The 27,588-nt window shown below is 40.0% G+C and overlaps 1 protein-coding gene and 1 pseudogene across 1 annotated transcript; one reads left to right on the top strand and one right to left on the bottom strand.

The window, feature by feature from the left end:
* Positions 1–14,651: 14,651 nt before the first annotated feature.
* On the bottom strand, positions 14,652–15,581 carry LOC102921127 (olfactory receptor 8A1). The gene has a single exon (XM_006997064.3). It carries the CDS (start codon positions 15,579–15,581, stop codon positions 14,652–14,654), a length of 930 nt encoding a protein of 309 aa, XP_006997126.1.
* A 5,017-nt stretch (positions 15,582–20,598) lies between these two features.
* Positions 20,599–21,614, top strand: LOC102923917 (ferritin heavy chain pseudogene; annotated as a pseudogene).
* Positions 21,615–27,588: the final 5,974 nt, after the last annotated feature.

Here is a 27,588-nt window from a genome sequence, read left to right on the forward strand (position 1 = left end):
AGATATAAATGATTAGTGAAATCCCACCTCATCCCTTTGAATCAACCTCTGCTTCTAGAAGCGATATGAAACAGAAAATTTACCGTGAACGAGTATTCTCCCGAATTAGACTGCTTTGATCTATGAAGGACACAGTGAACATCATTCACTGAGTGCTGTGAAAATGAGAGAATACTGGAAGAGGAAAGCCTACACAGCCTGGATTAAAATCTCACTTCTGTAATCTTCTAATTACATACAAACACATCACACACCATATGTCTTCTGTGAGTTATATTACTGTGACCTGTATTTTATTTACTAAGCCTGTAGAGGCTCAGGATTGTTGTTGATGAGAACACAGCACACACAGAACAAGGCACTTGGAGAAGAAGGAAAGTGAATGTATGATCGGAAACACACTGTATAAAAAAGATGAGGTTACTGAAGAAAGATTTTTCTTACAAAGCTATTCAAGTGTGAAATTAAGTACCTCTGTGGAAGGGAAGTGCCAGTCAGCCCCCTGGAACCCTTAAGGGATGCCTTTGATCTCCACAATTAGCCAGTGCAGAAAACAGGTAGTCAACAGGTAGAAATCAGGTATTCAAAAGGCCTGGCACCGTGAGGAAAAAGGAGTCATCATGATTGGGGAGCTGGGCCCTGTTTACATAGGTATATACAGAAAAGTCTCCTGGGAGGAGTCACATGGGGACCATGGTCTTCTCTAAAGGAGCAATTAGTCTTGGCTTGTACCTGCTCCCCACTCCTCTGTGTTAATTTCCCTCTGAGAGGGAATCTTGAGGTAGAGGTATCGTGATGGAAAGTTAGAATGCAATTATATCAATGGGATAATTTAGTACCAAGAGCTCTTTCACTACTCTGATTATCACTACCATTATCACCATCACCATCATCATGGTATTCATGGCTACCTCAAATCACTACCAGCAGCAACATCACCCGCAGTTACTGCCATGGTATTTGTTGTATGTCACAACTAATTCATCATGCATGATGCACCATCAACTAGTTTGGAAACAATTACTCTAAAGGGTTTTGAAAACAAACTCAAAGGTTGTACTCAAACAAATTGGCTATTTTTAGTAAAAGAATGCAGAAGGTCAATCCTCCCTTGCCTGCTGACACCAGAGGACCTGAGTTTGGTTCTCAGCATTCATGGTGGGTGGCTTATAACTACCGTAACTCCAGCTTCAGCGTATCTGACACCCTCTTTTGGATTCTATGGATGCTTGAACTCATATGTGCCCATACCTACACACACACACACACACACACACACTCACACACACACACAATAAAAATAAAGGCCAGGTGGTGGTGGCACACCAAAAAAAAAATTAAAAACATATACAGCATAATAAGACCTATGAAGATATTCATGTTGCAGAGATTTAGTCTGAAGTCCTTACTTGGTAGTAATTACAGATTACCTATAGCTATGCTAAACAATACAGGGAGATCCCATGTTTGACTTCTCTGCTGTTTTATTGAATTTCCATCTTACAAAACAATAGTACATTCTCACCCACTCCACTATACTGACACCGTCCATTGATTTTATTCTTTTTTTTTTTTTTTTCTCCATGAGACAATGTTCCTCTTGTAACAGTCCTGGCTGTTGTAGAACTTGCTTTGTAGACCAGGCTGGCCTCGAACTCACAGAAATCTTCCTGCCTCTGCCTCCCAAGTGTTGGGATTAAAGGCGTGTGGGACAACTGCCCAGTTCATTTCATTCTTATCTCCTGGCTTAACTTTACTGTTTCCTCTGTGTTTTTGTTTTGTTCTTTGTTTTTTAACCAACGTGATTGGTTTCCTGGATCTACTAGTACAGTATAAATACACAATGGAGTTTTATTCAGGTATTTGAAAGTAAAGATGAAATTATAAAAGTGGAAGAAGCCAGGCGGTGGTGGCGCATACCTTTAATCCCAGCACTCAGGAGGCAGTGCCAGGTAGATCTCTGTGAGTTCAAGGCCAGTCTTGTCTACTGAGTGAGATCCAGGACAGGCACCAAAACTACATAGAGAAACCCTGTCTTGAAAAACAAAACAAAACAAAACTAAACAAACAAACAAAAAAGAAGTAAAGAAAATAAAATGATAAATATTTGCAGAAAAACAGGCAAGACTGGGGGATAGTGCATCAAGTAAGGTGACCCAGGCTCACAAAGACAGACTCTGCACGTTCTCTCACATTGCCCTAGCACCCAACATTTCTGTTTGTTCATTGTGTTGTAGTGAGAGTATGTAGAGGCCAGCCAACCAGAAAGACAGCCTTGAGAGAGAAAAAGAGGCTTCAAGGGAGAAGGTAATAGAGCACACACATGGTGTGAGAGCAGAATGGGGATCCTGGGGGAGAAAGGCTCAAGTGGAGATGGGGCTATGGGAATGGTCATGAGAGGGGGTGAGGGACAGGCTCACCCAAAACTAAGTAATTACGAAAGTGCCACAGGAAAACCTGGTATACTGGCTGGTTTTATGTCAACGTGACACAAGCTAGAATCATCTGAGAGCGAGTCCCAATTGAGAAAGTGATTCTGTAAGATCGAGTTGTAAGGCATTTTCTTAATTCATGATCCATGGGGGAGAGCCCAGTCCATTGTGGGTGGTACCATCTCTAGGCTGATGGTCCTGGGTGCCATAAGAAAGCAGGCTGAGCAATCCAGAGGAAGCAAGCCAGTAAGCAGCACTCCTCCATGACCTCTGCATTAGCTCCTGCCTTCAGGTTCCTGCTCTGTTTGAGTTCTTGTCCTGACTCCTTTGGTGATGAACAGCAATGTGGAAGTGTAAGTGGAATAAACCATTTCTTCCCCAACCTTCTTTTTGGTCATGGTGTTTCATTGCAGCAATAGAAACACTGACTAAGACACCTGGTAATTTTCAAGTTAATTAAAACATAGAAACAAATAAAACTTTCCCGTTGTGGAATATTATTTTAAAGCATATTACTTTGTTTATGTTGCATTTGTTTAACTCTGTGAAGCTGTGTTACTGTGCCTGTCTAAAACACCTGATGAATTAAGAGCTGAATGGTCAATAGTGGGGCAGGAGAAAGGATAGGCAAGGCTGACAGGCAGGGAGAATAAATAGAAGGAGAAATCAGGGAAGAAAAATGAAGGAACGAGAGAGGAAGGAACAAGAAAAGAAGAGAGAGGATACTAGGGGCCAGCCACCCAGCTACACAGCCAACCATGGAGTAAGAGTGAAAGTAAGGTATACACAAGTAAGGAAAAGAAAAAGCCCACTGAGTGGTGGTGGAGCACGCCTGTAATCCCAGCACTTGGGAGGGAAAGGTAGGAGGATCTCTATGAGTTTGAGGCCGGTCTGGTCTATAAAGCCTGTTCCAGGACAGGCTCCAAAGCTACACAGAGAAACCGGTCTTGAAAAAACAACAAAACAAAAAACAAAACAAAACAAAAAGATAACAAAAAGAAAAAAAAAAACCCAAAAGCAAAAGCAGAAGTCCAGAGGCAAATAGTAGATGATATAATTTAAAGTTAAGAAAAGCTGGCAAGAAACAAGCTAAGCTAAGGCTGGGCCATTATAATTAAGACTAAGCCTTGGCACGTGATTTATTTGGAATCTGGGTGGCGGGCCCCTCAAAAGACCAAAGAGCAAGAACTGTCAACACTGTCTTCCCACCTACATCACCTCCATCTTTCAATTTTCAGAACAATGATTTGATTTTCTGTTATTACATCTGATCTGTTATTTCTCTTAAGCTTCATTGTAAACTTTAAATTTTATGTGGTTTGATCCATTACCATCATTTCATTTTTAATAATGTGTTTTTTAATCTTTGCATTTGAAACCTTCTTCACGTTCTTTCTACATACTTTGAGTCAGTGATAGCATTTTCTAATGCCTTCCTTGCTGTCTGATGTGACAAGACACTGTAAATTTTCTTATAGTTTCCATTCTTTGCACCTGAAATCAATTATTTCTCTAAGAAACTTGCCTTATTTTCTTTCAGTGGTGAAATGATACGATGGAGGAATGTCTTTCTGTACACTGCGAATATGTGTTACTGCGAATATGTGTTACTCTGATTGGTTGATAAATAAAGCTGTTTGGCCTATGGCAAGGCAGCTTAGAGGAAGGTAGGAAATTCAAAGAGGGTGATAGGAAGAAGTGGGGGGAAGAGGGGAGATGCCAGAGAGCCACCCCAGGAGCAACACATAATGGGATGCAGGTAAAGTCACAGAACATGTGGTGATACATATAGTTATGGGCTATTTTAAGATATAAGAGTTAGCTAGCTATTAAAAGCTTGAGCCATGGCCATGCAGTTATAATTAATATAAGCCTCTGTGTGTTTACTTGGGGGATGCAAGTGGAAGAGATTTGTCCCGACCACCGGCAGGCCAGGACACAGGAAATCTTCCAACTACAATGATATATCAGGAACACACACTTGGTGCTGGAGAACCATTGTTTCTGGATTCATCATCAACCTAAGTCTTTTCAAACAGGGAGAGGCTCGCTCCCTTCATCTCTTCCTATTTTTCTTCCCCCTTTGTCCTTTTTCCCTTTTTCTCCATCCTTCTCTCCCTCCACTTCCTTCTTCCCTCACTCCTCCCCCCTCCCTGCCGTTTTCTCCTTTCCCTCTTTCTCCCTTCTGTACTTCTTCCTTTTTAAAATAAAAAATGCCCACTAGCATCACCAGGCTACATTTTATTGTTCATTCTGGGATACTGCTCATGGGTAGAATGTTTCTTCTGTATATTTCATTTCAATTTATTTCTGCCAAGAAAAGTACTATTAATTGCTGTATCCCTTGGTTTAAAGTATTTCTTTTTTGAGATTTCTACTCTATGTCAATTAGATCTTTTTTTATCCTAACATTTGAATTATTTATTTATAAATCTCCATTTCACCATTTTCTTTTCAGCTTATTTTTCTCACAATGTCAACTGTTGTCTTTACTTTTTCCTGTTACTCCCTGGTTTGTCTTAATTTATTTTTTTTTCTCTATTTCTAATAGTTTTTTTTATGAGTTCTATGTAATTTGAGTTTTTCCAGTTCTGAGTTTCTTGCTCTTTCATACATTATTCATTTTGTATAATGTGCTGGTTCATTTTAAAGTAATACTACATTATTGTTTGTCTTTGAGCTTATGTTTATGTCTTCTGCATCTTTCCAATTTTTTTATATTACAAGTGATGTATTTCTGATATAAACAATTTATGGGCTTTGCTCAACAAAGAAAACAAATGAAAGACCAAATTCTCAGCGACAGAACTTAGTACCCCCTGCCAACCCTCATTGCAGTGTTCATGGGAGAAAGGGCTTATTGTAGTTCATAGTTGAAGTCTATCACAATAGAAGCCAAGGTGGTCAGAGTTTGAACCAGATGGTCCCAACTGAAATCCAGATGTGTGATATTTTGATCGCATTCCGACAATAAAATTTGCTTTAAATCAGAGAAACAGCAGAGAAGCCACCACTGACCTCCCAACTCTTTCTATCCCACCCAAAAAGGCTGATGCTCTCTCAGCTTCACCTTACTACTTCTTGTCTCCTGTCTTCAGTCCTCCAAAACCTCTATGGTTAATTTTGGCCAGCTAGTTCAAAACAAACTTTACTGTCAGAATGTGATTAAAATATCACACAACATCTAGACATTGATGAATGCATACTACAGCTTGTAATCTTTCTATATTTATACAGTCTATGGTCTTAGTCAGACAGTGGTGCCATCTACAGGGGTCAAGTCTTCCCACATTAGTTAATGTAATCAAGGTAATGTAATCAAGGTAATACAGGAATGCTCAGAGGCCTTTCTCTCAGGTGATTCTAGATTCTATCAAGTGGATAATTCATATTAATTATCCAAACTCTACCTCTTATTGACCTGACACCTAAACACATCACTTTCAGGTTATAACATTCTACCCTTTATCTTTATAGGCTCATGACAACTTTATAATGTAAAATGTACAGTCCAATATGAAAAGTCCCCATAGCTATTAAAAGTTCCAACACTTTAAAGGTCAAAATATCTTAATGTGAGCTCCAATAAAACAAAAAGCAAATAATATATCAACATATAATGACACAGAGTAAACATTCCTATTCCAAAAAGAAAGACTCAGAGTACAGCAAGGAGTTGATATGACATAAACTAACCCCAAATTCTGCAGCCCATGTCTAGCATTGTGATGGAAATCAGCAGAGCTCCAAAAGATTTAGTCAACCCCAATCCTCCAGCCCGGCCACTTTGGCCAGCAAAAACTCCCCTTTAGGTCAGCTGTACTGCACACTTGGCAGCCCTCCTTGATGGATGCTCCATGGTCCTCACGTGTAATATCCTTGGTTTTTCTACTTCACACCTGCCTTTACCTCCACTGATCAAGCAGTGGCCTCTCTGGTCCTCTTTGCTAGGACTCCAACCATGCTATATTTTAGTTGCTTTCCATGGTGCCTCCAATCTTGTATCTTTTATGCTTTCAAAATCACTCTTGTGTGGAAGCTGATGCTAATTTTGTCTGAAAATTTGAGGTGTAGCTTGGATTCTTCGGAACATATTCTATCCATTTTGTGTGCTTACCCATGGGAAATAACTTTCCTAGGTAGCTATTTTTGAGGAATAGTGAAGCCATTCATTGGAGGGTTTCTTTCTTTAGATGAATTTGGGTTTCTAAACACTTCTGCAAGGTGCAGTTTTGATCTCAGGACACTTTTTTTTTATAGCTTCAGAGCAGTGAAAGAGGTTTCTCTTAGTGATGTCTATAACAGTTAGAGCCGCTTTCTCAGTAACAGTCTGAATGCTCTCCTGTTTTTAAATTTCGTCTGCAAAGAAATTAGTCCATTACATTAAAGTTCAACCTCACTCAGGTTCTCATGATGTAGACAAAATAAAACCAGATTCTTGGCCAAAATATTACACAAATGACCCCAACCCACTTCCTGCTAGAATTCTTATTCTATTCTGAAACCTCATGAACCAGGCTCCCATTGCCTTTGCTTCTCTCAGAATTCTCCCAAGTTCCCACCAGAATGGCCTATTAACATTGGCTTCCAGCACTGAATGGTAGGCAGGCTACCAATAATGCCCAAAACATTGACAAAAAAGAGGGCTGCAGCTGATCAGGCAGGCATGTCCAAACTCTTGACACTGCAGAATAAAACCATCTGAAAAGTTCGTGCTTGAAAAAAAAAATCAAAACATAAAAAAATGCTTAGAGGAAAACATAGTATTAAACATAAATATTAGGGATTTAAAGTTCTTGTCATATAGATCCTTCACTTGCTTGGTTAGTGTTATCCTAAGGTATTTTATGTCATTTGTGGCTATTGTAAAGGGTGATGTATCTCTGATTTCCTTCTCAGCTTCTTTGTCCATTGTATATAGGAGGGCTACTGATTTTTTTGAGTTGATCTTGTATCCTGCTATGTTGCTGAAGGTGTTTATAAGCTTTATCACTTCCTGGGTGGAATCTTTGGGGTCACTCAAGTATACTATCATGTCATCTCCAGTGAGGCTACCTGTAAAACAGGACCCCAAGAAAGACACGGGGATCACCCAATGACGGAGAAATGGCTGAGATCTACATGAACAGCCTGGACATGAGTGGGAGCAATGAACGGCGAGGGTTGAGGGAAAGAGAGCGGGAGATCCCACCTGGATCAAGAACAGAGAGGGAGAACAAGGAATAGGAAACCATGGTAAATGAAGACCACATGAGAAAAGGAAGAAACAAAGTGCTAAAGAGGCCCACAGAAATCCACAAAGATACCCCCACAAAAGACTGCTGGCAATGCCCGAGAGACAGCCGAGACTGACCTACTCTGGTGATGGGATGGCCAAACACCCTAATAGTTGTGCCAGAAACCCCATCCAAGGACGGAGGAATCTGGATGCAGACCTCTACGGCTAGGCCCCGGCTGGAGCGCTGGGAGTCTAATTATCGAGAAAGAGGAGGGTTTATATGAGCGAGAATTGTTGAAACCAAGGTTGGATAAAGCACAGGGACAAATAGCCAAACGAATGGAAACACATGAACTATGAACCAAAGGCTGAGGGACCCCCAACTGGTTCAGGCCCTCTGAATAGGTGAGACAGTTGATTGGCTTGATCTGTTTGGGAGGCATCTAGGCAGTGGTACCAGGTCCTGGGCTCATTGCATGAGATAGCTGTTTGAAATCTGGGACTTATACAGGGACGCTTGGCTCAATCTGGGAGGAGGGGACTGGACCTGCCTGGACTGAGCCTATCAGGTCGATCTCAGTCCTCGGGGGTGGCCTTGATCTGGAGGTGGTGGGAATGGGGGGTGGGCTGGGGGGAAGGGGAGCGGGGAAGGAAGTGGGAGAAAAAGGGAATCTGTGGCTGTTATGTAGAACTGAATAGTATTGTAAAATAAAAGAAAAAAATAAACAGGAAAAAAACCATAAATATTAGAAAAGGAGAAAGATCAGAAAATAATTATCCAAGTTTCTGTCTTGGGAAACTAGAAAAAGGAGAGCTAATTAAGTCAAAATTAAACAGAGGAAGATAAACAACCAATTTGACTCAGATCCACTTGTTTCTGGCACAAATGAAGAAAGAAGAAAGGGGACAATGGAGTGAATTTCAGACTCATCACAAGACACTGGTAGAATCTTCACAGGTGAGGATCAAAAAGACACTAATCATGGAAGGTCAGAGCTAGGGGTGAAGAGACAGAAATGCAAATTGGAAAATTACCAGAACAGAGGTGAAAGATAATCATGAAAAGAAAGCAAGTAAAAAGGCTACAAATAGAAAAAAACAAATGATTCCTACTTGTATTATACATAAAAGATCCCAAAACTCCATCAGAAAATTTCTAGAAATGATCTACATTTCCATGAAGGTGGTAGATATAAAATCAAAACTCATAACAATCAGAAATCTTTTTATATACTGATAACATGCTGAGCAGGAGATTATCGAAACTCTCCTATTCACAATAGCCTCCAAATATTAAAATATCTAGGAATACGCCTATTCCAGGAGGTGAAAGACCTTTACAATTAAAACATTGCATCTCTGAAGAAAGAGCTTGATGGAGACACCAGAAGATGGAAAGACCTCCCATGCTGATGGATTGGTAGAACTCATATTGTGAAAATGACCATCCAACCAAATGCAATCTACAGATTCAATGCAAAATCCTCACAACATTCTTCACAGAAGTAGTAAAAATATCCTAAAATTCACTTGGAACTCTAAGAGATCAAGGATAGCCAAAGAAATCCTGAGCAGGAAGAACAATGCTAGAGGGATTACCAGATGAGATTTCAAGCTGTGTTACAGAGCTATAGTAATAAAAACAGCATGGTACTGGTAACAAAAGAAAGCAAAATAAAACACCGAACCAACAGACATTTAAATTAGGGGAACAGACTAGAAAACCCAAACATGAGTAGAGCCATCTGATAATTGACAAAGATGTCAAAATATACACTGGAGCAAAGACAAGCTCTTCAATAAATGGTACTGGGAAAACTGGACGTCACATGCAGAAGCTTAAAACTAGTCCCACATCTATCATCCTGCACAAAAATTCCAAATAGGTCAAAAACTTCAATGTGAAACCTTAAGTATTGAAACTGCTTGAAGATAGAGGTGTAGGAAAAGACTTTCTGAGTAGTACTCCATTTCCTCAGGCATTCAGGCCAACAATTGACCACCATCCCCTACCCACAATGGACCATGGATCTGAACAGAGACACCTCAAAAGAAGTAACAAAGATGAGAAATATGTAGAAAAGTGTTTAACTTCCTCAGCAATCATGGGAATCAAATTAAAACTGCTTGGACATTTTGTTTTACTCTGGTCAGAATGATTAGGATCAAGAAACCAACTGAAACAAGTGCTGTCCAGGATTCAGAGAAAGTCAAAACCTTATTGATGGTTTATTAGGGTTGCAAACTAGGGCAATCCCTGTGGTAATCAATGTTGGAGACTTCTCTCCACAAACTTCTCTACCACATGACCTAGATATATTCCTCCTCAGCATGTGGTCAAAGGACTGGACATCTTACTCTGCAGATACTTGCTTGACTGGGTTCATTGACATTCTACTCATAGTCGCTAGGGAATGGAAACACCCTCAATGTCTTTCAGCTGATAGATGGATAATGGAAATGTGGTACATATACACAGTGGAAAACTATTCAACTGTAAAGAAAAAGAAAAACATTAAATAGTTAGGTAAATGGATGAAACTAGAAAAACTATACTAAGATAATGCACACTCAGAAAGACAAAAATCCAATATTCTCTCTTATTTGTGAATCTCAGCTCTGAATCTTTTTTTAACCTGATAGCACAATACATTTATTATTCAAAAAGAAAAGAGAAAATTTAGAACATATCTGTAAAAGTACCCATAAAAATTATAGAAAGTACCTGCCTACTTTGCAATCAGCACATTCATAATTTTCTGAGCCCAGTGAAAAGGAATAATAGGGATATTGCTGAAGCATCTTCAAGAGAAGTGACCTTCAATATGCTTTATAATACAAAAATACGAATAAGCATCATCAAATTCAAGACAATATAGAAACAGTGAGCACTAAATATAACTTAAGCTTTAACCAGAAGCCTCAAACCAGACCAATGACTCATGGTGATGAACACTTGCAAGTGATGACAAATGGATTAAAGGGTGAAGTGTGTGACTCCATGGGCCACAGCACAGCTCCCACAATGGGATTCTTCTTCTTTTTCCTTCATTTTGTTTGTTGGTTCTGTTTGGTTTTTGTTTTTCTTTTTAAATTTTGTTTGTTTGTGGGGGAGGTTGCAAAGGTGGAGGCAGATGCAGGAGTGGGGGTGAGATCTGCATGTATGATATGAAATCCACAAAGAATCAATAAAAGTTAAAACAAAATAAAACAGATATTATAAAAACTTGAAATGTAATATTTACATAAGAGACTAGCTCTGAATCTTTAGATTTGAGCATAGTCTGGAATAACTTCAGAAGCCAGGATACAGGTGCTATAAAAAGAGAAGGGAAAAAAAACAGTGTAGGGGAGGTACTTTAGCTAAGGAGATAGCAGAACAGAAAGGCATATAGGCATGGGTATACAGGAAGTAGGTCTCTTTTTGGGGACTGAGGTGTTGTTGAGGTGAGGTTAGCTTGTGGCTTTTCCTATTCCTCTGATCTCTCGGGTTTTCACCCCAATATCTGGCTCCAGGTTTTTTATTTAATAAGACCATTTAGTAATTTGTCTACAGAGAACAACTATGATAGGACTGAAAGCTTCCTTCAACAAGTCCACAAATGGAAATAGTCCATTGACAGCAGAAATGCCAGCTGAAGCTTGGGTTATAAGAGCAGCTATTATTCACTAGCTGTGTGAATGTGGAAATGGTCAATACTGTCAGACAGTGTCACCAACTGAAAATCAAAACTAAGATAGAGCCTGGCATTGGTGTCACATGGCTTTCATCCCAGCACTTGGGAGGTAGAGGCAGGCTGATTTCTATGAGTTTGAGGTTAACCTGATCTACAAAGCGGGTTTCAGGACAGCCAGGACTGTTATACAGACAAACCTTGTCTTGAAAAAAAGCAAATAACAAACAAACAAATAAATAAATAAATAAATAAATAAATAAATAGAAGGAATATGTGAGGAATATATGTGATTCAGCCTATTTAGCAGATAATTATGGGATAAAGGGATTTCACAGATGTGAACATTTCAGGAGTGAAGTACAGCTGTACTCTTGAGGTTAAGATGAAGAACTGAAAGAGAGCTTAGGGGAGTGAGAGGTCTCAGCTGGATCAGGAACAGAGTGGGAGAACAAGGAAAGAGAGACCATGATAAATGAAGACCTCATGGGAATAGGAAGAAGCAGAATGCTGTAGAGGTTCCCAGAAATCCACAAAGATACCTCCACTATAGACTGCTGGTAATGGTCGCGAGAGTGCCTGAGCTGACCTACTCTGGTGATCAGATGGCCAAACACCCTAACTGTCATGATAGAACTCTCATCCAGTGACTGATGGAAGCAGGTGCAGAGATCCAGTCCAATCGGTGAGAGCAAGGAGGTATATGAGCAAGAGATATCGAGACCATGATTGGAAAAAGCACAGGGACAAAAAGCCAAACTAGTGGAAACACATGAACTGTGAACCAGTAGCTGAGGAGTCCCCATGGAACTGGACCAGGCCTCTGGATAAGTGAGACAGTTGATTAGCTTGAACTGCTTGGGAGGCCCCCAGGCAGTGGAACCGGGACCTGTCCTTGGTGCATGAGCTGGCTTTTTGGAACCTAGGGCCTAAGCTGAGATACTTTGCTCAGCCTTGGTGTAGGGAGGAGGGGACTGGACCTGCCTCAACTGAATCTACTAGGCTGGACTGACTCCTTAGGGGAGACTTTGCCCTGGAGGAGGTGGGAATTGGGGGTGGATTGGGTGGGAAGGCTGGGGGTGGTGGTAGGAGGGAGGACAGGGGAATCTGTGGCTGATATGTAAAATTAAATTAATTATAAAATAAAATATTTTAAAAAAGATGAAGAACTGAAAATGACATTGAATTAGTCTCCTATACAGCTTATCACTCATATATAATTCTCTATAAGTGTTTAGTACAAAAGACCCTTTCACTGTTAAGCAATCGTTTAGGGGCTATACTTTACAGGTTCCAGGTAGATCAAAAGATTCCTCCAGGAAAATTAAGTATTTTTAGCCTTTGTATGCACAAATATTTTCTGTGTTTAATGCAAAGTTGAACATATCCTTGAACTGTCTTCATACCTTCATTTATGAGAAAAAAAGAGCAAAAGGAGAAAAGGAATAATACATCTGATAAGTTGGGTATAGGTGACCTTTACACTATATTTGAACATCACAAAATGTGTGACTGCAGTAGTCCAATAAAAGTCCATAGTGCAAACCTATAAATTTAGGGGCGAACTTGTATTTTTTTGTAGTATTTCACAAGGGATTCTCGTATCTATTAGGTGAAGAGTCTTAGACTCTCAACACCACACACTAAAGAAATACACCTTATTTTCCTACATCAATTTGAAATCTCAAAAATACTAATATTAGTTTAAATTTTTTAAAGCAATGATGCCGGACTATTTGTGCCGATTTTAGGGGCTTTCTAAAGCGGAAGTATTTGTGTGAGAAACTAAACGGTTTTAACACAAGGGCGGAAAATGGTTTGGTGTTGAGGCTGTGTCATCTTTGTTATAGTAGTTTCACAAAGATCTTCAAAATAAAATTATCTTCAAATACTACATTTTCAAGGAAATTCATCCACTTGATAAAGCAATTTGCCATTACAATACTATCAAGCTTATCATTTCCAAAGAATGAAAGGTATATTTATGCGTGTAATAAAGTAAGTAAAGACAGGGTTAATGAGAAAGAATTTATGATCTTCTCGTCCATGGTGTTCTGTATAACGTGAGGGTGCTGTTGTTGATGGGGTGGTTCGAAGTATTATGGAGTCTACTCTATGAATAGAAACATTTTAAAAGTGAAAAGTAATTACTAATCAGGTAGTGAAAATTGAATGTCCTACCTCTGATGACAAAGAACTTTCTTGGGCCAAAAACCATGGACATTCTAGCAAGGTGTTCAATGTTTCACAAATTTTCTCTCCAGGACTTTACTTTGGTTAAGTAACCTAAACTAAGAAGCAGCATGTTATTGTGGAAATAACTCATTCTACAGATTCGGATCTGATTGTATTGGCTTTTGTAGAACACCAAATTCTCTTTTCCTGGTATTGCCCTATTTGCAGATTAGAAATAATTAAACTCAATTTAAGTAAATTGTGAAACTGGTTAAATCAACCCAATTCACTGCCTCGCTCTCTCTAGGCATGTGCTCCGACTCAGAGCAGTTACACCCCTGCTTCCACCTCGCTCTCCCTAGGCATGTGCTCTGACTTGGAAGAGTTACACCTCTGCTTCCACCTTTTCTTCTTTGCTTGAAGAGTTCTCATTATGAGGAAGCAGAGATGTTCTCTTGCCTTTAGCTATAATTAGAGAAGATCAATAGTGGTAGAAATTCCATCTTATGTTGGGGAAAGATTATGACAGAATGAGTAAAAAGCTACTTAGGTGAGATTGTCCCACTGTCCTGTTGACCCAAATTCTATTTAGGCTAAAAAAGCTGAAAACTGCATTTCCCACAATCACTTGTAGCTAGTACTCTAGAAGTAAATTAGATTCCATTGACTAAAGGAATTTGTGTGAAATTTGTGACAAGTAGGTGACCCATGCTCATTTGGCTGGCCATGTGTGTGTGAACAGCATTAACTGGGCTTAGTTGGTTATTTTAAAAAAGGAAAGGACATGAAAGTGGGAGGTAGCTATATCAAGGGTGATAGGAAGGAGAATGGGGTGGGGGCGGGGGATGGACATGATCAATATACATTATATACATATATGAAAATATCAGAGAATAGAAATTTTAAATTGCTTACCATTGGCCTTATATGAGGAGAAAGATCACAATTATAAGAAAAGTGACCTTAAATTTGAGTAGTTACAAATAGAAACAATAGAAGAGAAGATGAGAATGAGGAACAAGAGATGAGGCATGTGCCCAGCCATGGAGAGAAGTGCTTGCTTCCTGTTCTCAGTTGAGTAGGCTTTCAGAGTGCATTTTTCCAAGTGTTTACAACCACTTACTATTACATGGAGAAAGATCAACGTTTACATCAAAAGAGTTTTCTCCTCAGTGTTTTGTCCAAGGCAACCTTCACCTCCTTGTTCCTCAGGCTGTAGATCAAGGGGTTGAGCATGGGGATCACTGTGGTATAGAATACAGAAGCTACATTCTCCTGGGCCAAGGAACTGGCTGTGGAAGGCTTTAAGTACATGAATGCAGTGGATCCATAGAACAAGCCCACAGCGGCAAAGTGGGAGCTGCAGGTGCCGAAGGCTTTGGACCTGCCCTCAGTGGAGCTGATGCGAAGGATGCTAGACAGGATGAATGCATAGGAAATGAGTACAGTTAAGCTTGTGACAACAATGTCAAATCCAGCTAAAAAGAAGACAGCCATCTCCACATCATAGGTACTAGAGCAGGAGAGTTTCATGAGCGGGAGGATGTCACAGAAGTAGTGGCTGATGAGGTCCTCACAATAGTGTAGTTTTAACATAAGGCCAGTCTCTATTGTTGAGCCAATGAGTCCTATGGCATAGACAAAAGCTACCAGCAGGGAGCAGAGGGCAGGAGACATGATGATGTTGTAAAGCAAGGGGTGGCAGATGGCCACATAGCGGTCATAGGCCATTACAGTGAGCATGTAACACTCAGCAATGACTAAAACAAGGAAGAAGTAGAGCTGTGACATGCACCCTCCATAGGAGATGAGGTTTCTTTGAGATACAAAGTTGATGAGCATTTTAGGGGTAATGACAGAGGAGTAGCAGAGATCCACAAGTGACAAGTTGCTAAGGAAGAAGTACATGGGTGTGTGAAGATGTGTGTTGAGTCCAATCAAGGTGATCATGCCCAGGTTTCCCACCATGGTGACCATGTAGATCCCCAGGAAGAGGAGAAAGAGAGGCAGCTGGAGCTCTGGCCTGTTAGTTAACCCCCTGAGGATGAACTCTGTCACCATGGAGTGATTTTCTGCAGCCATTGTGTCTGGATGGGAGTCCTGTGGGGTGAGAGAGAAGGAGCTTGTGAGGGGCAGTCCTTGCCCTGCTTGGAGCAGCTGGTTTTCTGCATTTAACACTTGATGAGTTGCCCTGGTTATGACTGATGCATCTTCTCCACATCCTGCTTCTTGCTGACAAAAGGACCAGTCTCTGGGGTTTTAGAGGTCTTGAAGCTTAGTACAAGGCAACATTCTCTATTTTTTACCACTGTCCTGCCATATTTGATGGGTAGTTGCATGTGTTATAGAGTCAACAAGTGCTTCCTAGCTAATTTGAATTATTATTTTTAGACTCCAGTATTGAAACACTTCACTATTTATCACTAATGTCAAATTAAGCATATTATAAATACACACACACACACACACACACACACACACACACACACACACACATATATATATATATATAAAGTATGAGTTATTATTGATAGTTATGATACCCATTGAATTGAATCCTCATTTTTGAGGTATCCTTTTTCTCTTCTTTCTTTTTTTTTAGTTAGGTATTCCTATGTAGTCCAGGTTATCCTTGAATTTGTGATGTCTGCTTCTCTTCTTCCTGCTTGTTGGCATTATAGGCATGTGCTGTTCTACCCAAATCCCAGTATGGCCATTGTTTCTGACATAATTATTAATTATTGACACCTAATATCAGTTCTGTAAAAAGGAATTTTGTGTGAAGTATGTGTGACATATGGGTTTTTTTTTTTTGTGTGTGTATGTGTGCACATGTGGAGGCCAGTAAAGAACATTGATTGTTTTTCTCTTTCTCATTTAACCCAAGTTTTTGATACAGTGTCCCTAACCGAACCTAAAGCTCAGGTTTTGGCCAGACAGCCTGTGAGGTCCTATGACCCCTTTGTCTCTACACTCAGTGTTGGGTTTACAGATATGTGTACCTATGCTTGGCTTTTATGTGGATATTATGGATTCAAACTCAGGCTCACTTGCTTGCCCAATAAATGCTCAGTTAGCCTTGTAACTGTTAAAGGTGCTGAGTGTGGGAAAATGTGGGTTTAGAAAAGAATTTATATTTTTCTTTCAACAGTGAGAAGGCTCTGCTGCTGGAGCAGTTGTATTTCAAGAGTGAGTCATATGCTGTGCCTGACCCAAGACTAACTAATATTTGCTGGCTTACCTCTGCTTTCTCCTTGTCATGAGCCTCTCCCCTCTCCCTCCACTTTAAGCCTACTAATTATCACGACTCTATGCCAAGAAACACATGCTGTTAGCATGTGCATCCAAAGGAAAACGACTAATGCTATGATCAGTAGTTATTGTTCAATAACGTGAAATTCTAAGTGTTCAGTAAGTTACTCATGATATACTAGTCAGATGCAGAGTGGTCCTAAAATTGACCCTAAAATGCTTTGTCTCCACTAAACTTTTGGTACAGATTTTCTGTGAGGTCATTTTGTTGTTACTTGGTAAAATAAATTAAATTTTGATTACATATTTTCTTTACAGTGTACACACAGTACACATACATCATAGTAAGTCAGAAATATAGCTAAGCAAAGACATAATAAACTTGAATTTTTTCTGCTACCTGGAGGCTAACACCGCACTGCCATACTTAGGCTGGTAGTAACATTTTGTCACCTAAGTTTTATGTAGCTTTTAAAAACAATGGTTTAAATGTGTTACTATAGTAATAACTGGCATCCACTGTACTTCTTTTAAAAACTGTGTGTGTGTGTGTGTGTGTGTGTGTGTGTGTGTGTGTGTGTGTGTGTGTGTACCTTGCAGGATTTGCTTCTCTTCCTCTACCATGCAGGTTCCAGGGATCAAACTCCAGCTGTCAGGTTTGGCCTTATCTACAGAGTCAGGTGACTTTATTTTTCTTCATTATAAGAGAATCTTTAAAATCCATGGGATCTGCTTTGAGTATCAGAACATCTGCATTACATTGTAAGGTTTAAATTATTAATTAGTGATAGAAAGGTGCTTAACTAAAGTTAAATAGTGATGTATCAGAGATGGGTGTAATTTTGAATATCCTTTTTACTTACCACAGAATAATTTTTACCTAGATGACAAATAATTAAACACATTACAAATCTCCCTTTATCCAATCTCTAATAAATATGATAAGAAACATTCAGTAACCATTAGCATAGATCAAAATGCTTTGCAAGTCTGAACAGAGTGAATATTACTTACCCAGGGCAGTGTCGATGGGAATACTACCTTGTAGAATGATCTCAAGTGGCCTTTTTCCCCCCACTTATGTTATCTTCTTCAGCTTTTTATTCTTCCTTGGCTTCCCCCCAACCCCCACAGATTCTTGAGACAAGATGTCAGTCTGCAGCCCTGGCTGACCTTCAGCTTGCAGCTCTTCCTGTCTTAGCTGGCCAAGTACTGAAAGTGCAGGTGCCTGTGTGAGCTACCAGTTCCAGCTTCAGCCTTCTAGTAAGATAAAAAGCCAGCTAGAACCACACGTTCCTCCTGAGTTACTACGGGTCCTAACTATTATCAGGCTTTCAGAGGATCAAGATTGTTCCGGAAGTGAGAACAAGACACAGAGAACAAAGCATTTAAAACTGAAGGCCAATATATGCTCATAAATTGCCTGAACTATGAACAAGAGCCCTCAAGAGAAAAAGAATTTCTCGTACAGGTTTTAGGCACGAAACTGAATATCTGTGTTGAAGGGAAGGGAGACAGTGTCTTCTAGACACTGGTTTCAACACTCAGTAAATTTTAGAAGAACACAGATGTGTATCCATTGTGAAATTTACACAAAGGGCCCAGTCAGTCATGAAACAAAGGATTGCCATTTGGAAAGGTGATATGGTGTGACTGAGAGCTGGGAGTTCTGCTTACATATATGTGTGCACCATCTCCTGGGATGTAGTCACTCTGGAGACCATGTTTGTCCCTAAACTAACAATTAGTTCTTCTTTTCTCTTGTTCGGTGAATCATGTCTTATTTCCCAGGTGTGTTCATTTTTCTTTTTTTCTGTAGAGTCATCTTGAAGTTTCAGAAACTTAGAATATAATGGGAGAATGAACAATTTAGTACCAATAGCCCTGTTACCTCCACCACTACCATCCACCCCCCCCACCCTCACCTCCACCCTCACCACCACCCTCACCACCATCCTCACCACCACCACCACCACCACCACCACCACCACCACCACCACCACCCTCACCACCACCATCACCATCACCACCACCACCCTCACCTCCACCCTCACCACCACCATCACCATCACCACCACCACCACCACCACCACCACCCTCACCACCACCATCACCATCACCACCACCACCCTCACCTCCACCCTCACCACCACCATCACCATCACCACCACCACCACCCTCACCACCACCACCACTACCCTCACCAAAATCCTCACCACCACCCTCACCACCCCCTCATCATCATCACCGTTGTGGCCACCATCATAACCTTCACTCCCACTGTCATCGTCATTATCATCATCCTCATCTCCATAGGCACCCCAGTAACTATCAGCAACATCATTCTCAGTGCCATGATGATTAACATTCATTGTTAGTAATTTATCATGATACATCTCCATCTAGCCTTGAAAGGTTAGTTTTAAAGAGTTTTGTTGGAAAGAATTCTGCCAAGCGAGGCAACTCAGGCCTAGAAAGACAAATGATGTACATTATCTCTCAAATTCGACTTGTGGCTTCTCTGTTTTGCAGGTTTAACTTGGAGCACAAGTAGAAGCCTGCTGCTAAAGTTCCTTCCCGGGGGAGAGTGACATCTTTTAAAACAACCGTACTCAGTCAGTATAGCCTGTTAATTTTATTCAGAGTTCTCCAGTTTTACCCACACTCATTTTGGTGGTGATTTCTGTGCTATCTATTCAACAGAATAGGTTCTTGTATCTACTATCACAGTTGAGATAAAAACATACAATATATTTTTCCAATTTTACAATGATTTGTTTTCCTAGTATCCTTCTCAGGTGGCTATTTTTCTTTTGTATCCTTATGAACTCACTAGTGTGAACACATTGAATGGCGTTCAATCCAATACAATTATTATGCTTTTGTTATCTAAGTTTTATTTTTACATTTTACATTTTATTTTCATTATTTTAAATTGTGTATGTGTCTTTTTTGGTATGTTCATGTGAGCAGAGATATTTTTGGAGGCAAAGGCAACAGATTTTCCCTTGGAGCTTGAGTTACAGGCAGTTGTGTGCTGAGAACCAAACTCAGGTGCTCTGTAAGAGCAGGGCATGCTCTTAACCAGCCAGCCATCTCTCCAGGCATTCAAGTCTTCTAGATTTGGTTTCTGGACTTCTCAATTTGTCTCTGAACTTAATTATAGTAATCTCTAATACCTTCTTTGCCATATGGTATGGCAAAATGTTGTGATTTATCACACTCTTTTCATTCTTCAGAGCTGAGCCATTCATTTCTCCAAGAAACTTGATTCTCTCAGTGGGCAAATGACACTTCAGGCATGTAAACCTGGTGCCAGAGGCTCACTGCTTCTGGAACATCACTGCTTCTGGGTCTTTTCTGACAGTTAAGAAATCAAAGGGTCTCTTGTTTCCCTCTGTCTGCTCTCTGCACTTTCCCCTTGTATCCTTCTTAAAAATAAGTCCACTAAGTTTACTAGAAAGTTCTTATTGTTTTTTCTGGGACAGTTTTCTTAATTGTGGTGTTTCTTCTCAAAGTGTAACCTTGTGTCCCCTAATCACATTAAAGATAATGCCAGAGGCACCAAAAATGTGTCAGCGTCTTTTTAAAGAAAGAAAACAAAGTACTTCCCTTTGGATTAATTTGACCGACAGCAAGTCCAAGTCTGAGCTCCCTACTTATCTCTCTGTGTCTTCTGTCTGTCTGTAGTTTGTGGTTTCTGGCTTGTCTGTTGTGAATCTGTCTCAATCATTCACATTGCCTGTGTCTGTGTCTTGTTTATGCCCACCTGAGGTCTACTTGACCCTAACACAGGCCTTTACTCTGTCTTTGTTGAACAGCACAGAGAGCATCACATGGGGAAGGGATGAAGGGTACTTTACAGAAATATATAACAGAGTTTTACAAGAGAGTAAGTTATTTACACCAATTGACTCAATATGTATTGCAAACATATTCTTAGCAAGAATATTCATACCTAAAATTACTTATACTTAGAACACATGGAAAAATCTTTTAGAAGTCCCTAATTTAGACGTTCTCGCCCAGAGTCGCCCCGGTTTCCTGCTTCAACAGTGCTTGAACGGAACCCGGCGCTCGACCCTTCCGACCCCAGCCGGCTGCTCCGATCCAGAACCCTTTGCAACTTCGTCGCCCCGCCGCTCCAGCGTCGCCACCGCGCCTCGCCCAGCCGGCTCCCTCGCAAGCGCGCCAGAACTACCACCAGGACTCAGAGGCTGCCATCAACCGCCAGATCAACCTGGAACTGTATGCCTCCTACGTCTATCTGTCTATGTCTTGCTACTTCGACCGGGATGATGTAGCTCTGAGGAACTTTGCCAAATACTTTCTCCACCAATCTCACGAGGAGAGGGAGCATGCTGAGAAACTGATGAAGCTACAGAACCAACGAGGTGGCCGAATCTTCCTGCAGGATATCAAGAAACCAGACCGTGATGGCTGGGAGAACGGGCTGAATGCGATGGAGTGTGCACTGCACTTGGAGAAGAGTGTGAATCAGTCACTACTGGAACTGCACAAACTGGCTACTGACAAAAACGACCCCCATTTGTGTGACTTTATTGAGACCCATTACCTGAACGAGCAGGTGAAATCCATCAAGGAACTGGGTGACCACGTGACCAACCTCCGCAAGCTGGGCGCCCCTGAAGCTGGCCTGGCAGAATATCTCTTCGACAAGCTCACCCTGGGACACAGTGATGAAAGCTAAGCTGACTTCCCCAAAGCCACAAGTGACTTGACTGGTCACTGAGGCCGTGCATGCATGTCGGGCTGCCTCTATCTTTTCTAAAAGTCGCACCAAAACATCCGCTTAAGTTCTTTAATTTGTACCATTTCTTCAAATAAAGAATTTTGGTACCCCCCCCCCCAAAAAAAGAAGTCCCTAACTTAAAAAACCAAACAACTCAATCAAAACCAAGCCATATTTAATAATAGTTATTCTAAATAGGAAAATACCAAATGCAGAGAATTTGGTATCCAATCAGAGGAAATAAAATCAGAACCATATCCATAGAGTGTGTTCTTTCCATGATAATATATTGCCTCATAAATTTTTGTTTTTGCTTTTGTTTTTGTTTTTCAAGACAGGTTTTCACTGTGTAGCTTTGGCTGTCATGGAACTCAGTATGTAGCCCAGGCTGGCCTTGAACTCACAGAGATCTGCCTGCCTCTGCCTCCTGAATGCTGGGATTAAAGGTGTGTGCCACCACCGCCTGGCTTGCCTCATAATTTTAGCTAGTTGTCAGAATAAAGTTCTGGAGAGAAGACTTTGTAAAGTTGTGGAACAGTTTATCCAGGAAGGTCTTTGTAAACAAACTACATCTAGCTCCTTTAATCATCTTGTTCTTTGGTTAACAATGACTTTTTCTCTCTCTCTTTCTGCTTAATCTCTTCTTTATTTCAACCCATTGTACAATCTTGATTTATATTTTGGTTTTGGGAATTATAGATTTCATAGTACAGAAATGGCAGATTTTGGTTTATGAAATAGCACACATCTCTGCAATGTAGTACTTTAAGATAAGAATTTGATTTTGAAAATCTTTGTGGAGCTACCTATAGCACAGATGAGCTAGGAGACAGCTGCACCTACACGTTTCTTTCCGCTACTTTTGTGATGCATTTCTATTTAATTTCTTCCCCAAATTCAATGACTTTGTAAATATTCTATAATTGGTACAAATGATCTGACATCATTGTTAGAAAATCTCAAGACGTTTGTGTAAGAGTTATGTTGTAGATGTATCTCTTGGGGTTGGGCTTCCCACAGTTGTGATCCATTGATATCTGTATTGTTTCCAGTTATGACTTTCTGTAACGGCCTACATTTGCTGTAATGATAAGCTTCTTGATGAGAAGTAAGAGCTATACTTATGCGTAGGTATGAGAATGAGCTTTAGAATGTATTAGGAATTGTGCTGGCCTAGGAAAGTGGTGGTAGTAGGTTCTTCTCTAAGACCCATGACCTCAGTAGCCCTAAGTAGCCTCTTCTACTTTGATTAGTATATTAACCTATATCAACATTATAGTAACATTAACATATACATTGATCAAAGTAGAAGAGGCTGCCAATCTGAGAGGGAGTGAGGGGGTAATATAGGAAGGGTGAGAGAAAGAGAGCATAAGAGGGGTTGGAGGGAGGAAAAGGAAGGGGAAGTAATATAATCATATCTTAATTAAATCATATTAAAACGAGAAAGAAAAAGAGGCCATGAATTTGAGAGGGACCTGGGTGGAAGGGACACAGGAAGAGTTAAAGGAGGGTAGGGAGGAGGCAAATGTAAATACAGCACACATATGTGAAATTTAAAAATTCTAACATTTTAAATACCTAAAATCTATTTAGGGAAACTGGTTTTATTTCTTTAGTGTATGGTGTATAGGAGTGGGGAAATGCTAAGACTGTTCATCAATTATCTACAGAAGCCACTGATGATTTACTTCAGAAAGTACATGAGCATCTGTTTTGTAGCTATTTTCTCCGAATCGAAGCATTCCCTACTGGAAGAAGCCTCATTAAGAACGAGGAAATAAAGAGCCCAAAGCCCCAAACAAAAACACATGGTTCAGAAAACTCTTAAAACTTAATAATATCTACAAAGTCCCTCTCAAGATTCTACCAACAGTAAAAGTTGCTGAAGAAAAAAGACTTTGTAACCTGAAAACACTGAACTTCTCTGTCTGTCTGTCTGTCTGTCTGTCTGTCTATCTATCTATTGTTGTGGAGTATTAAGATGTATTGCATTCATTTATACTGTGTAATGTTTGTTTAATGATGCAAAGATATATTGCATTCTTTTATGTTGCATTTGTTTAACTCCATAAAGCTGTATTACTTTGCCTGCCTAAAACATTTGATTAGTCCATTAAAGAGCTGGACTTAATGGTCAATAGCTAGGCAGGAGAGAGAAATAGGCAGGGCTGGCAGGCAGAGAGAATAAATGGGAGGAGAAATCTAGGCTAGAAGAGAGGAAAGAGAGAGGAACAAGAAAAGGAGGAGAGGAGGACACCAGGGGCCAGCCACCCAGCCACCCAGCCAGCCACGGAATAAGAAGGAAAGGAAGATATATAGAACATAGAAAGATAAAAAGCCCAGAGGCAAAGCCTAGTTAAAGAGAAATGGGATAATTTGTTAGAAAAGCTGGCTAGAAACAAACCAAGCTAAGTCTGGAGATTCATAAGTAAGAATAAGTCTGTGTATTTATTTGGGAGCTGGGTGACAGGCTCCCATAGAGCTAAAGAAAAAAACAAACAAAAAAATCCAACTACAATCTATTATCATCTATCTATCTATCAAGACAGTGTCTCACATATACCAGGCTGCCACAGAACTTTCTCTGTTGCCAAGGATGAACTTCTGATTCTTCTATTTTTACCTTCTCAGTGCTGGGATCACAGACATGTACCATCATATCCAGTTTATTTGGTGCTGGGACTCTAATCCAGGGCTTTGTATTTAATAGACAAGCAATTTTCAAAAATTTTGAAGAATGAGTGAATAGTAAAGAACAATGTAATTCAAGGTCATACCCAGTCTTTCCTCTTGGCAGCTCTACGATATAGTTATCCTTTCACCTTTGAAATGTTCTCCTCCTCTGGTACCTGCAAAACTTATTTTATTCCACAATTATTTGCTAAATTGAGGATTTGTTGAGGCTATGTGCAGCACTGAAAAATACCTTTAAGATTCCTATAGTTACTTCTGTTCTTCACCTGGGGGTATTGGATCATTGTTAAGCATGCTACTAAACTTAATATTTTGTTTTACTTCTGAAAGGCACTTTTAAATGTTGCATATGTCGTTTAAATGCTTCTGTTGATTGATTTCCCTTCCTGTGTGCTTTAGGATGCCCTCAGCCCTTGAATTTCAATTATTGTCTCTTTAAAGACGTGTTTAGAGCAAGTTATTATTGCTCTGCTTTCTGCATTATCTTTGTGTTGATAATTCTCCAATATGCATCTCCTTTTTCTCTACCATGGTCTGACCTTACATTGGCACCTTCTTTCTGATCTTTGCCTTTAAGATGTTATAGTAGCAGCTGGGTGGTGGTGGTACACGACTTTAATCCCAGCACTTGGGAGGCAGAGGTAGGCAGATCTTTGTAAGTTCGAGGCCAGCCTGGACTACAGAGTGAGTTCCAGGAAAGACACAAAGCTACACAGAGAAACCATCTCGAAAAACAAAAAAAACAAAAAAACCAACAACAGCAAAAAGATGTTATAGTAGCACTTTATGGTCTTATCCAAAATGTTGCTAATTGCTTTCTTCAGTCTTATTTCTCATTTATGTCATATTACTGCTTTTCTGGGCCTCAAACCTTAGTCAAATTTGATATGGGCTTTTCTTATCAATCTCTATTTTACCACTGGGACATCAATACATATCAACTGTTCCATTACTGTGTCTCCTGCACCATTCACCTCTTTCTGTATTTATTGCTGTGGAAAGTCTTCTGGTTGTTCTCCCTGTCTGCCCTTTCCTCCCTATCAGCCTGTTCTGACATTACCATCTATATAAAACATCACTGCTATTAAGAAAGACAGATCTGAGTGCTAATATTATTTAATCAATTCTTTTTGCCTTCTAAGTGCTATAATCAGCACCATTTCTTCACCCTTTGAAATATGATTATTATTAGTTTTAAGATTAGAGATTGAAGTTCAGAGAGAGGTTGAACACCTACTAAGGTCACATATTTAGTAACAGACAAAGCCAAGGCTTATACTGAAGTTAGTTCACAGTTTGAATGCTGAGGGGCATCATAATTTGTGATTTACCATTACTACTGATAATTTTGTTAGCAAGACAATCATAAACTTGAATGTTCCAGGCAAGTTGACAAGTGGTCACCTTATGGATACTATGCTGTAGCTCCTTTCCCATGGCTATATTCACTTAGATATGTGGGAAAGATTGAACAATTACCTTCTTTTATATATATATATATATATATATATATATATATATATATATATATATATATATATAAAACACAGCAACATTAGGCTTCATTATGACATTTTCAAATTTGTTTTTGCTGTCTCTCTTCCCATACCAAATGCATCTCCATTTCCCTTTCTACACTTATACACGTCTTTTCCATGTTGTTGCATGGATTCTATTAATTTCTACCATGTCAAGACCTCATTTCCCCTCTCATGGCTCCCTTCCTGGTTTCATGACAGCTGTACCTACACACAGATGACACAGACACACACACAGAGACACATGCACACCCCAACAGAACATTAAAGCTAAAATTTGCATACGAAAGATAATGTGCAGATAATACTAGTTTAGGTGACTTTACATAACATGATAATCTCCAAATTTATGTCTTCTTCTGCAAATTTTACTTTTCTTTATGGCTGAATAAAACTACATTGTCTTTGTACCACACTTTCATTGCCTATTGATGGATGTGCATGCAGATTCTAGTATTTTCCTGCTGTTGTAAATAGAACATCAGTAAACATGGATATGCAAGTACCTTTGCAGTAGAATGTAGAGCCCTTTAGGCATATGTCTTGTTCAGTGTTTTATTGCTGTGAAGAGACACCATGACTATGACATCTCTTATAAAAGAAAGCATTTAATGGGGTTTGCATACAGTTTCAGAGGTTTAGCCCATTATCCTCATGGAAGGGAGCATGGCAGCACACAGGCAGACATGGTAGCTGTAAGTTCTACATCCAGAACCAAAGGCAGCAGGAAGAGAAAGAGGTCTTGGGCCTTTGAAAGCTCAAAGCCCACTTCCAGTGACACATTTCCTCCAATAAAGCCATGCCTCCTAACTGTCTCAAACAGTGCTACTCCCTGGTGACCAATCATTCTAGTCTGTGAGCCTATGGGGTCATTCTTACTCAAATCACTGCAGCGCATGACCAGGAGTGGCATATCTGGGCCATATGGCAGTTTTATTTTTAAGTTTTGGAGGTCTCCACACTAATTTCCATAGTGGGCACTGCTGGGGATATCTTTCTGTATGCTGTGAGTATTGCTCTGATTGATTGATAAATAAAATGCTGATTGGCCGGTAGCTAGGCAGGAAGTATAGTATAGGCAGGATAAGGAGAAAGGAGAATTATGGGAAGAGGAAGGCTGAGTCAGCAGATGCTGCCAGCCGCTGCTGCCATGAGAAGCAAGATGTAAAGTACCAGTAAGCCACAAGCCATGTGGCAACTTATAGATTAATAGAAATGGTTTAATTTAAGATATAAGAACTAGATAAAAGAAGCCTGCCATGGCAATACAGTTTATAAGTAATATAAGTGTCTGTGTGAGACACTGAGAGAAACAATCAATCAATGGGACCTCTTGAAACTGAGAAGCTTTTGTAGAGCAAAGGATACAGTCAACAAGGCAAAGCAACAGCCTACAGAATGGGAAAAGATCTTCACCAACCCCACATCTGACAGAGGACTGATATCCAGAATATATAAGGAACTCAAGAAATTAGACATCAAAATGACCAACAGTCCAATTGAGAAATGGGCTTTAGAACTAAACAGAGAATTCTCAACAGAGGAAACTCAAATGGCTGAAAGACATTTAAGGAATTGCTCAACATCCCTAATCATCAGGGAAATGCAAATCAAAACAACTCTGAGATACCACCTTATGCCTGTCAGACTGGCTAAAATCAAAACCACTGAAGACACTTTATGCTGGAGAGGATGTGGAACTAGGGGAACTCTCCTCCACTGCTGGTGGGAATGCAAGCTTGTACAACTACTTTGGAAATCAATATGGCGCTTTCTTAGAAAATTGGGAATCAATCTCCCCCAAGATCCAGCTATACCACTCTTGGGCATATACTCAGGAAATGCTCAA

This window comes from Peromyscus maniculatus, chromosome 7 (assembly GCF_049852395.1).
Source record: "Peromyscus maniculatus bairdii isolate BWxNUB_F1_BW_parent chromosome 7, HU_Pman_BW_mat_3.1, whole genome shotgun sequence".
In the NCBI taxonomy this organism is placed as follows: domain Eukaryota; kingdom Metazoa; phylum Chordata; class Mammalia; order Rodentia; family Cricetidae; genus Peromyscus; species Peromyscus maniculatus.

Bases quoted from the DNA above. Each gene is read 5' to 3' on its own strand.
- LOC102921127 (XM_006997064.3), bottom strand. From the start codon at position 15,581: ATGGCTGCAGAAAATCACTCCATGGTGACAGAGTTCATCCTCAGGGGG.